Source organism: Nycticebus coucang, chromosome 2, assembly GCF_027406575.1.
Source record: "Nycticebus coucang isolate mNycCou1 chromosome 2, mNycCou1.pri, whole genome shotgun sequence".
Lineage (NCBI taxonomy): Eukaryota > Metazoa > Chordata > Mammalia > Primates > Lorisidae > Nycticebus > Nycticebus coucang.
This window is the reverse complement of record NC_069781.1, coordinates 181,153,290-181,165,524: the sequence shown is the minus strand read 5'-3', so window position 1 is coordinate 181,165,524 and position 12,235 is coordinate 181,153,290. Positions and strand designations below refer to the sequence as shown.

The 12,235-nt window shown below is 56.8% G+C and overlaps 1 protein-coding gene across 7 annotated transcripts in view; it reads right to left on the bottom strand.

Annotated features, from left to right (window-relative positions):
- Positions 1-568: 568 nt before the first annotated feature.
- The window catches only part of KIAA0513 (KIAA0513 ortholog), a 68,450-nt gene continuing 56,783 nt past the window's right edge, over positions 569-12,235 (bottom strand). For 6 of the 7 annotated variants that reach the window (XM_053553687.1, XM_053553710.1, XM_053553694.1 and 3 more), the window contains 5 exons: positions 12,143-12,220; positions 10,963-10,992; positions 7,488-7,568; positions 7,070-7,164; positions 569-6,015 (listed from right to left, as the gene is read on the bottom strand). In XM_053553687.1, coding sequence (XP_053409662.1) covers positions 5,966-6,015; positions 7,070-7,164; positions 7,488-7,568; positions 10,963-10,992; positions 12,143-12,220 — 334 coding nt within the window. In that variant the 3' untranslated portion in view covers positions 569-5,965. The remainder of the gene's footprint in view (positions 6,016-7,069; positions 7,165-7,487; positions 7,569-10,962; positions 10,993-12,142; positions 12,221-12,235) is intronic. The other variant, XM_053553731.1, reaches the window with a different exon arrangement.

Sequence of the window (12,235 nt, the reverse complement as noted above, 5' to 3'; positions counted from 1 at the left end):
TGTGCAGGGGTGACACTGGGAGCAGGACATGTCACAGGAGACCACAGAGGTCAGGGACAGAGGTGAAGGCAGGTGCAGGGGTCTGTGGTTGGGGCAGCTGGCTGCCCGGGCCTACTCCAGGGCTTCCTGAGCACGTCTGGGTCCTAGAAGTGGATTCTGTGCTTCCAGAGTTGGGAAGGACAAAAGACAGTGTCCTGCTTGTTTTAGACAGGAGCTGTGGCCAGGGTCCACTGGTCGCCCCCAAGCCCCTCAGCTTGAGACGCACAGCAGCTCTGGCCCCGAGAGCTGCCAGTTCAGGGTCCAGGGAGGGGGAAAGATCAGGATACAGTGGAGACACCCCTCAGGCGCTGAATCAGACGCAGCTAAACAGCCCCCCAGTCCGCCTTCCCTGCTGGGGGATTCTCCTGTTCTCCATTTCCCACAGGCTCAGCCTAAATGGGAAAACATCTATTTGACCTCAGAAAACAATGTTTTCTTCCGAAAAGCCCCTGATGTAACCAAGAAGATTGCAAATTCTGTAAAAAGTCCTCACAGATATGTTAAAAATTACACAGACTTTTTTTTAAAAGATAATTTATTTCAGTTCCACCTCTGACAATCCAAGGTGCAATATATATATATTTTTTTTTTCTTCACAAGATACAGCTTTGATTTTAGCAATGCTTTGAGATCTTCAACCTTGAAACGTTCTCAACCTTAAAATACAGTTTGTAGACTGTCACCTAGTGGGACACAAAATTGCATAACTGTGACACATAAATTGTCAGCACCGCTGACCTCTATGCTTGGGGAGCTACGGAAAATGCAATGTTTGGGTGTGACAATGGCAGGTTTGGGTCCCAGACAAACTTGAGAAAGAAAGCAGACAGCTTAGCACACAGGCCAGCATCGAAAGTCCCAACAGAAGCCACAGTGCACAGGGGGGCTCTGACACATTTGCATATTTTAAGGGACAATACGCGTGGCTTTTGAATTTCCAGCATTTCCTAGTGTTCAAATGCTTGACTTACCTTTCTCAAGGTGCTGCCCAGCGACTCTAAGCACCAGGCCCAGGCCTACTCGCGCCCTTACTGGGCTCCTGCCCCACAGCCCAGGCTGTGCCATCTCCTGCAGGGAAATCCACCTGTAGTCCCCCTTAGCGCCTTCCCCCGAGGCCAGGACTGCCTTCCTCTCTGGCCGGTGTGTTCCAGGACCAAAGAGGGAACAAACACCACCCCAATCCACTGACTGCACCCCTTTTCCAGTTAATAGGCAGCACCCTTAAAGTGCAGCTCCCTGAGCCCCAAGCTACAGCAGCTGGGGGACTGACTTTGCTTCATCAGAGCCTGGAGGCTGTGGGTGAAGCAGGCATCTGGATTCTCCGCAAAATGCACGTCCTGTGGAAGAGGTGTGTGTGTGTGAAAGGGACCCAGACCACCCTTATTCTCCCTGCCACCTGACTCAGTGAGTTTCCCCCTGCCCAGCAGTAACCAGGAACAGCCCCCACCATGGGAGCATTGCCCCACTCCAGTGCCATGGCCACGCAACTCCCTGGACATTGCCAGGGCCAGGGCTCAGTCCTGAGCTCTCTGCCCATCTCATTCTGCAGAGCTCAGACTGGCCACTGGGAAATGCTGGCATGAACTCAACCTAAGGCCAGCACTGGGACGTGGGGCTCTGGGTCACTCAGGAACGACCCAGGCTGGCCCACCATGGAGGTGCTATTCCTGGGAGTCTGAGATGGTCCCCCGCTCACCCCTGGGGAGTACATAACACCCGGGCCCAGAGACTGAAGGGGCACTGAGGCACAGAAGGCAGGCCGAGGAAGAGCCTGCCACAGAGGGTGGCTTAGCGCTGCACGCAACCCCTCTGGAAAGGATCTGTCCACTGGCATCTGATGACCTGCACATTGCTCTTCCTGGAATGGCCAGCAGGATTTACGGGCATGGCCTGTGTGGCTCGAGGGAGCTCTGCGCAGCATGAAGCCTCAACCCATGTGAGTGCCAGTTGGGGGGTTCCTAGCCAGTACGACCCACATTAACGTGGAACTTGGCTGAAAGCTTTTGAAATGAGACTTTTCTCTAAGAATCATAAACATGAATGAGTGATTTACAGGAAAAGCAGGATGGCTGAGCCCTGGGAGAAATGGTTCAGCAGACCCCTGCGGCTTGTTGGGGCGGGACAGGAAGTAGAAGGACCAGCCTTGGAGTCTAGGGGTCTGCGGAGATGGCGCCCTGCAGCTTCCTCTGAGGACAGCCCAACCTTGGACCACCCACCTGGCAGGGTCCAGAGGGGCTCCCCCTCCCCTCTCCCTGAGGTCCGGGCTGGGCCTTGCCACCCCCCAGTATCCTTTTCTTCTGCGACAAGAGACCCTCTCATTTTTTTTTTTTTTTTTGTAGAGACAGAGTCTCACTGTACCGCCCTCGGGTAGAGTGCCGTGGTGTCACACGGCTCACAGCAACCTCTAACTCTTGGGCTTACGCGATTCTCCTGCCTCAGCCTCCCGAGTAGCTGGGACTATAGGCGCCCGCCACAACGCCCGGCTATTTTTTATTGCAGTTTGGCCGGGGCTGGGTTTGAACCCGCCACCCTCGGCATATGGGGCCAGCGCCCTACTCACTGAGCCACAGGCGCCGCCCAGAGACCCTCTCATTTTTAAAGTCCTCTTTCTCAAGCCCCCCATTGTTCTTGGCAAACTATGGGGCTTTGGCTGCCCCTCTGACTGAAGTTTTAGGTAACGAGTAACAAAGCTATCCAAGCACACAGGCCCACCCGGATCCTCCCTACTAAAGAAGCCAGCTGGTCACTGAGGGCCCCAGCTTCCAATTAAGGTAACTCGGGTTAGACTGATACCCCAATGGGGCAAGCTCTGCTCCTCACACCAGGGACCCAGGTGCTCCTGGGGGAGTAGGTAACCCACACAGCAGCCCACGCTGACGATGACACCACAGCCTCTGTCCACATAGACGAACTCACAGTCTGACGGCCTGGAGAAAGCGGCGACAGAGACCCATTTGGTTTCAACTCCCAGAAAGGAAAGACGGAGGAGACGGTGCCTCTCGGGCCTCCAAACTGTCCCCTGGGGGACCTGAACGTCTGGGTTTTAATCTGGCCACAGGGCTCTGAAGGTGGACCCTTGCTCTAGCCCTCTTTGTGTGATTTTGGGACTCCTCTGCCCACTCTTTTGCTTTTGGCAATAGGACAATCACAGAGTCTACTCTGTTCGACTCACAGACAAATTATAATATTGGAGGTTGGTTCTCTTGCCTTTGTTTCAATGCACGCACCAGAGCAAATGCCATCTGAGTACTAATACGACCCCTCTTAAACAGTGTCGCCAGAATAACAAAGGCTGCGTCTCAACAGTGCCCTGGGCTCTGGCCAGGTGCTTTCTACTTGAGAGAACGGCATTTTGGTTCCTGTGATTCTTGTGGCCCCCAAGGTCAGACAGCAGCAAATCTGAAATGCCAGTGTTCCCGGCTTTGGCCAGAAAAACGTCTTCCTGGGTATCGTCTGACATCTCCTGAGTTTACAGATTGGTTGTCAGAGCTTTCCTGAGCCAAAACATCCCTGTGTACACCTGTGGGTGACATGGCCCCATAGGGGGACCTCTGAGCACTGTGGGCTGGGTCTGTGTGCTCTGGCCAGGCCCTGGAGGGAGAGATGTCCCAGGGAAAAGGAAGCTGTCAGTGTTTCTCTGGGACACTGCCAGAGGCTCTAGAAGGAGAAGCCCTCCTCCAAGACCAGCTGTCAGCAGGGAGGACAGAAGGACAGGGGGACAGCCTCTGGGGCCACCTGCAGCCCCGCTTGTGGCAGGGAAGGCCTGCACCTCTCTGGTGGTGTCCTGTGTGGGGCCCAGCGCAGAAGGCAATGCCTCCCGGGCTCAGACTCCCTCCACCCCTGAGGAGCCAGATCTGTAAGAACCAGGCGGGCCAACAGCAGAACTGCCCCTTCTTCCGCCTTATATTTCAAAAGGTCTATGTGTGTGGGGGGGAAGTCTCAAAAATCATTTTTGAAGTTAAAGTGCCTGGAAAAAAGCCAAAAAAAGCCAAAGTTGTATTTCCTTCCAAAGGCCACGCACAAGCTCCCCAGCCCCCCGGGAGAGGCTCAGGCCGAGTCAGAACATCTGTTCAGAAGTCCCTTGTGGACAGGGTACGTCTCATGGGCACCTCGGAGCAAAGTCTCATTGCATTTCACCTCATACTAATAATACACAACTAAGGAAGCTGAGGACGCAACGGCTAACAGGAGTGCCCAGGTCAGCCAGGGCTTTGTGGGTGCGGGGGGGGCAGGGCGCCAAGCTTCCAGAGGCTGAATGGGGAAGGCGCGTTATCAGGGTTGGCACCGGAGCAAGGAGGGGTCCACACACCCACAGATGTGATGCTGTTTCTCTAAAGGGATTTAGTGCAGACATGCACAGGTGCTGGGGGCTAACGAGGGAGGGCACCTCAGCCTGCACAGTCACCCCAAACATGGAGAATGAGCAGCAACATGGTTGATCCACTCTGTGTGAGGCATTACCAGGCAGGTGGAAGTCTCTCTCTCACACACACACACACACCATGTTGTGCCAAGGACTCTGAGCCCCACTCCCCCAGTCCTTTGAGCCAGCAGTGTGACGCCAGAATGGGCTCACATGACTCCACGTGGCAGACAATGCCCCAGTACACATTCTGTGCATTAACCTTTGGTGTTCTTTTCTGGAACATTCCAGGGAGGCATGCCTGGGAGGGAAACCTCCTGAGCAGTGGCTGGGGAGTGACCATCAGGCATGTTCCTGCTGTGCTCATGGTCGGGGAGAGGCGGGTATAGGAGGGGTGGGGGGCTGGTGGGAGAGCCCCATGCACCTGTCTCCAGTCACAACCAGGGTGGTGACGGGCAGGAGGTGGGGCACCCAGCCCAACTGGGCAGCTGCCAGCTGTGGGCCCAGCATGCAGAGGGTGCGGCCTTGGCCTCGGCCCTGGGCTGCTGTGCTGGACAAACCCACAAGGAAGCCACAGCACCTAGGTGCTGGTGTGGAGTGAGGGACAGAAGTAGGAAGGCTGGGCTGCAGGAGTGGAAGGCCGGATACCCGGAGCTTGAGACACAGGGTCCATTCAGCCACCAGCCCCAGTATCCGCGCTGGAGCTGCCTCTCCCCAGCCGCTGTCGCACTGAACAGCCTGTGCTCATGTGTCTGACATGCACAGTAGCACTGTCTGCCTTCAGCTACTGGACTTCCCCTTTCTCATGTGGAAAGACGGCATGAAGTCGCTCCCCATGGGCTGAGGAAGCTTCTCTGCTTCAGACAGAAACCGCTGGCCAAGCAGGAGTGTTTTGGATAAGTGGCCATAGAAGACCTCAGTGCTACTGTGACCATAAGGGAAGCACACAGATCCTGTGCCATCCATGGAACTCTCACTCGTCCCTGAGGGGGCCGGGTCTGGCAGCAGCAAAAGCGCCTTCCATGTGGCCTTTGTCCTTACCCCAGAAGGGGCTCTCTCCTCCAGGCGGGTCCCATTCCACGGAGGGAGGTGGGGGAAGAGTAGGTACCAGCCCAGGCTGACACTGGGTGCTGGGCAGGAGCTCTGTCCATCCTGGGCATGGGGGCGAGGCTCAGGTGACTAGCATGGCCACCGCCTGCTCCACCTTGCCCCGGCCTATGCTGGCTGCAGCCCTGCCTACCACACAGCCGCCCACCTGTGCCCATGTCCACCGCACCCGCTCCAGCCTGGGCCTCCTCCCTCTTTGTCCCATCTCACAAGCCTGGTGCTCGGGGGGTCCAGCTGGTCACCTCATGGTGAGCTGTGAGATCCGAGGGATGCTCTGGCATGTGGCAGGGGGAGCAGACACAGGCAGAGGGGAGCACAGGCAGCTGAGTTCTTCTAACTGCTAGTTCTAGGGCAGCGAGGAGCAGCTCTGGGTGCTGCTGGCGTCATGCAGGGTCATCGAGTGGGTGACGGCCAGTCGCCGGCCCTCGGTCCTCCTGGAGGGGTGGCCTCCATGGCCTACTCAGTGGCCATTTGCTCGATGTGCTCACTAAGCAGCTTGTATTGCTCTGGAAGAGAACACAGTGTCACATCTTGGAAGAAAGGGGCACTGGAACAGGCATGTCCTGCTCTTTTCACTGGGTAGCGAGGACCAGGCTTGGCAGGGCAGGGGGCGTGGGGTGTGCTGCCACACTCTGCAGGGCTGTGCCTCAAAGGTGCTCAGTGAGCATGGAGAATCATGGCCAACATGCCACATGTGGGCACGGTGGCACTGCGGAGTGGCCCGTGGGGCAGGAAGATGTGTGCTCACGAAGATGGTGTGACGGGCACCGTGTGGTCAGATGGACTGGCCTACGTTCTGGAGATGGGAGGAGATGACAGTAAGTCCTTGCGCTTTGCTAGTGAGGTGGGGCTGGTGGCGGCATTTTGAGATTGTCCAGGGTACCACTAACACCCTCTTCTGTGGACCCCTTAAATTTGGCAGATGGAATTTTTTTTTTTTTTTTTGTAGAGACAGAGTCTCACTTTATGGCCCTGGGTAGAGTGCCGTGGCCTCACACAGCTCACAGCAACCTCCAACACCTGGGCTTAAGCGATTCTCTTGCCTCAGCCTCCCGAGTAGCTGGCAGATGGAATTTTTAAAGAATGCTGGTCAATCCGATACACACTAAGTACCAGGCCTCTCAGGCAGGAAAACTGTCTGGTGGCGATGGGAAGGCGCCTTACGGCCGGCTCGGCAGCAGACTCCCTGCTGTCACAGAAGCCAGAGTGTAAAAACCTCAAAACTCCCTCCACACACTCCTTTGTGCCCCCCTCACCCCTGTACCTGCTGGGGCAGTGTGGTCCAAGGAATAGAGGGAAGCCACGTGGTGGCTGTCTAGAAGGGGCAACTTGGGGCTGGGGTTTGGCTCTGAATGGGTTCTGAGTCTGGCACCAAGTCTCGCCTGTGTCTTTGTCCCGTTTGTCTACCCTGGGCTAGGCTCCCTACCCTACTTGGCCTGCCCGGTAGAAACGCATTTCTGAGGGCCAGGAGAGGAGAGAGGAGAGATGAGGGAGGCAGATGTGGACAGGCCAGGCAGGTGGGGGCTGCATCCCCACCAGAGCCGGCTCCAGCAGCCTCACCTTCATCCAGGTTGCCGATCACTGCCTGCTTCTTCAGGAAGTCGTTGCACAGCTTCTTGCTGAGGCCGAAGGCCAGCATGTTGTGTGTGAACGTGCTGGGGAGAGACACCGGGCGGGCGTCACAAGCCGGCCTTGCTGGGGAACCAGGCCCTATCCTCTTGGACGCCCTGCCGGGGCCTGCCTAGAACTCTCAGCACAAATTAAAATGCGCCGTTACTACCAGCCACCAACACACGCACTGTGACGCTGCCGCCACCAGAGGTCGTGTTAGGAGGTGGATTAAGTAGGAACCGGAATCAAGGCCGAGTGCAATGCAGCCCACGCCTTAGAGCAGTTGGGGAGGGCTGTGCTGTGCTGGCACTGTGTCTGGCTCTGGCGTGTGACCTCCCTCCCTCTCTGGCCTGGCCCCAGCTCTCACCCCAGCTGCCCAAAGGTGATGTTCTCGTTGAACCGCAGGCTGTCATCACGCTCCTCCTGGGTCATGTGGCACCACTTCTCCCTACAAGCACAGGAGGGGGTGGGAGTGGGGCTCAGACAGCTCACCCCACCCTGACCTGCAGGTGCCACCCCCTGACACAGAAGGGAGCACCCCTCCCTGGAGCACGCACCCTGATGCTGAGCCTGAGAGGCCCCAAACTCACGCGCGTTCATTTCATTCTTCCTACGATAAAGACCCCAAAACAGAAATGTTCCCTCCTGCTCTGGAGAGGGTATGTTCACGGTAGGTGCCCACATATACTTTAGGCAGCAGGGAAGGCCAACTCCATGTCCTGGCTACGGATGGAGAATGGGCTCCTGGGCCCATCTCTGTAGGGAGAATCCTCCAGACAGGGAAGGGGCCTGCCCGGCGCCCAGAGGAAGCTCTTCAGGGTCCCACCTGCGTCTCCCATGAGCCACTCCTGAGGAGCCGGCGGGGCATCCTGGAGGAGCCATGGGGTCCCTGCTGGCCACACGGACCCCTGTCCACAGAGGACTCCGCCCTGCTTTGCAGTTTTCTCTACCTTGGCTTTCTTATGGCTCCTCATCATTCCCTCCCTACATTGTCCTTTAACTGTGACCCTGTGACTTTGTGGACCTTCAAAAAGATGGCACTGACACTCCAAAGCACAGCACTGAAAACCCACCAGGAGGCAGCCTGGAGGTCTGCGGTGGCCTGGGTGAGACCCTGGGGCGGCCATGGATCCGGATGTTCTCTGCACAGGGCTGGCTGGGGAGGGTGTTTTTCTAGTATTCACCTGCCACAAGCTCAGAGGGGAGTGCTAGTAATTCTCAGCATGTCCCGGAGGAGAAACATGAATGTCCCCACCTGTCCCTGCAGTGGCTCCTCTGCTCCCTGCCCACGGACAGAGCATGAGGATGTGGGCCACCCTGACCCCTGCACGGCTCCCCGGACACCTTGTCTGTCTGAGAAGCACGCTGTTTGTAGGAGCCACACAGATGTGGGAAAGAAATTCATTTTAGTTCATCTCCCCCTAAAAGAAAACTCTAGCTGGATGAGTCTGGCTCAGGCAAGATTGAGAGAAAGATCAAAGAAAAGGGAGGGAACACAGAGTATGAAGGGGTGAGAGGTCAGGGTAATGGAGAAGCCAAGGAAGAGAAACGAAACGAAAGAACATAAACTCTTAGCTCCTCTCCACCCTCCCAGCCAGGGGGTCCCCTCAGATGCCGCAGCTCAGCAGGGGCCACAGGACGCAGCGGCAGGACCGAGGGGTGTGACAGTCACTGCCAGTCTCCTTATGCCAATGGCAGGGTGGCCATGAGGATACCCAGAATAAATTTCCAAGCATGTTGCTAAATCCCACCCCCATTTTCCTTCCTACCTTCTTTCCCCCTTAGCATCGTCCAGACACAGAAACCCCACACCACCACCAGGCCTGCTGTGTCCATCTGTGCAGGTGGGACACTGCACAACCCCAGACCGCACGGGAGAGGCTCCCTTGGCACCGTGCCACCTGGCAGTCCTGACCCTTACTGCTCCTGGCCTGAAGGAGGTGATGCTTCTTGCTGTGGCTAGGACCAAAATCAGGATGTTTAGCCTGACCTCCGAAGAAAGCAGCAGAAGGTCATGCGTAGTCATCAGACCAGGGGACACCTATATCAGATCACTGAGTTCCATCTCCAGGACTGTTCAAGGTCCAGGGCCACCTAGTGAACTGTCTAAATTGCCACAGTGGGCCTCTGGATGTGACTAACTGCTTGTGGAAAGGGGAACCTTCTGAAATGGAGAAATCTCTGCCTCTGTGAACAGAGAGGATGATGATGGCATCTTGCTGTCAACAGAGATTATCAAAAAAGGAAAGTCATATCGGAGGCTTGAGGTTGCCTGGGGTCCTGGAACCAACCCACCCCCAGCCCCTACCCCTCTTCCGGGTAAGGCTCAGGGGTAGGTCAAGAAGTGTAGCCATGGCTCGGCGCCTATAGCTCAAAGGAGTAGGGCACCAGCCCCATATACCGGAGGTGGCGGGTTCAAACCTGGCCCCGGCCAAAAACTGCAAAAAACAAAAGAAGTACAGCCATGGCTCAGTGCCTGTAGCTCCAGTGGCTAAGGCGCCAGCCACATACACCAGAGCTGGCAGGTTCAAATCCAGCCCGGGCCTTCTAAACAACAATGACAGCTACAACCAAAAAATGGCTGGGTGTTGTGGCGGGCACCTGTAGTCCCAGCTACTTGGGAGGTTGAGGCACGAGACTCACTTGAGCCCAGGAGTTGGAGCTATGATGCCACAGCACTCTACCCAGGGTGACAGCTTGAGGCTCTGTCTCAAAAAAAAAAAAAAGTGCAGCCAGCACAGAGCTACTCATAATCAGACAGCACATGCTCCAGGGAGAAGCCCCAGGAGGCCAGCTGTCCTCTCAGCTGGGCGCAGGACAGGCCACCCCATCCAGTGTGTGGAGAGAGCCAAGATGCTCCCGTCTGTGGCCCCAGATGCAGGGAGGAGAAGCCTCCCTGCTCCTGGAGGCTGGTCTAGCAACTGTCATCCAGAGACTGCAGGGACCCGGGGCTCTGCTTACTAAAGGAGGTTCCTGTTATGCCCAGATGCTCCTTTGAAAGCCAGAAGAAGGCTACGGTGTCAGAAACCAGAATTCTCAATACGATCAACAGTGCAAGCACCTCACTAAGGAAAACGGCTTCACGAACCCACCAATGAAAACACCTTGTATTAGGAACCCTGTTTTGAATAGGCAGGTCTCTAACTCTAAGGAGGATTCTAACAAACACAGAGCTGGAACTAAGAGTCACCCACTGTGGGCTTGTAGCAAGCAGCCCCATCCTAGGCTTTTCTTCAGGGCACACACACCCTCAGACAGAACGTGCTCCAGGGAGAAGTCCCGGGAGGCCCAGGAGGCTGGCTGTCCTCTCAGCTGGGTGCAGGACAAGCTACCCAGTCAGCTCACAGAGGGAGCCAAGAAGCTCCCGGCCCTTGGTGGCAGCTGCCCTTCCTGACTGCCCACACCTCAGAGCAGTCTCTCTGCACCCCACCCACGGCTTCCGAGGCAGCCGGGATAAACTTCTCACATATGAAGCAAGTGAGGCCAAAGGTGAGGTCTTGGGGGTGACTTAGAAGGAACAGGAGCGGCCAGCGGAGGGCCTGACCCACTCTGAGTAGCACCGGAGCCAGCTTTCCGGACGTCCCCGCTCTCTCCTCCCTGAACTCACACTGCGCCCTTCAGAGGGTCTCTGGGTGGCATATTTATTTTCTATTCCAAGGTGCTCTGGCCTTGGCGGGCTCCCACCCGCTCAGCCCCAGGCCGAGTGGCCAGCCTGCCCTGGTGTGGGCCTTGCCGCCCCGGGACGCCCTCCCCGCTGGCTGCCCGAGCTGCACTGCCTCCGAGGTCCGGCTCGCCCTGCTGTGGCCCTGTGAAGTGGAACAAAGTCACGTGGACACACACACCTCTTCTCCTCCTCCTCTCCAGCATCCCCTCTGGAGCGGCAGCAGAAACAGGTAAACAAAGGAACATGTCAAAGTCATGCAAGATATGTGGATGAAAAAAGAGAACAAACAGAAGGAGGGTTATTCCAGGCAGAAGCGAGAGGGACAGAGTGAGACAGGATCCTGGAAACCAACTGACTTCCTAGAAGCTTCAGAACTAAACTAGAGGCAAAGCCCATTTGCCTAGAAGCATCTAAGCATTTCCTTTGTTCTGGTCTCCTGGCAGGGCACAAATTCCCTTTCGAGTCGTCGGGCAGTGTCTCTGTCTTACGGGCTCCCTGGGCCCCCTCTGCCGCCTGGGACAACGTGCCCACGGCAGGTGCTATGGGACTCAAGGCAGTCCCCACCCACTTAGGGTTGTAGCTGCCCCCGGAAGGATTCCAGTGAAACGTGGAGCTGTACCCAAGCTGCGGTCATCTGCTTGCTCTCCTGACAGGGAGGAAGGTCAGGGTTATCCCCAGCATTAGATAGGGAGGGCTTCGCTTTATTAAGAAGGTTTCAAAGTCATGTGATGGGGGGCTCCCCTGGGAGGGGCCGCTGTGCCCTTTCTGCCCAGGTGCTCCACACAGCAGGCAGCACCTCTGCCTGCTAAGTATGGCCAGTGAGAACCCAGCATTGGCTCCCCAGCGTTAGTGAGAGCCCCTCACTGCTTCTGTGTGCCTTTCAAGAAGGTTCCCAAAGGGGGCTTCTGCAGTGGGAAGGTTACCCTCCTTGAAGCTGCAGCCCCAAGAGGAAGCTGGGAGCAGCTACCACCCTCCCAGAGAGGTCAGCTGTCGGGGAAGAGCCAGCCCTACGTCCCTGGACCCTGTTGCAGGGCCGTGTCCCTGGAATTCTGATTTTGTGCGGCGAATAGCAGGGTGAGTCTGGGGGAGAGGGTCCTCACGGCCCCATTCTGTGGGAGCCTGCACTTTGAGGAGGGTCAGGCCAAGTCATGCCAGAGCCCAGACAGAAAGCACCCATGCAGGCTGAGCACCCCACCCATGAAGCTGTGCGCCCCAGGACCCCCCAGGCAGCTTGCGGGGCATAGGACCACGAGGGGTGACGGAAACACAGACGTGTTGACTCAGCTGCTCTTCTGCTCTCCTCTTCAGATACGGGACACTAAAGCCACTCCCTGGTCCGGAGCCACACTTGCTCCTACCTGGTAGTGGGAGATCGCTTTCTCCTCTCACAGTGGACAGCGTCGAAAAAGGCTGCATTCCAGAACCTCAGTGTGTGCCTGTAAGACAGAGCC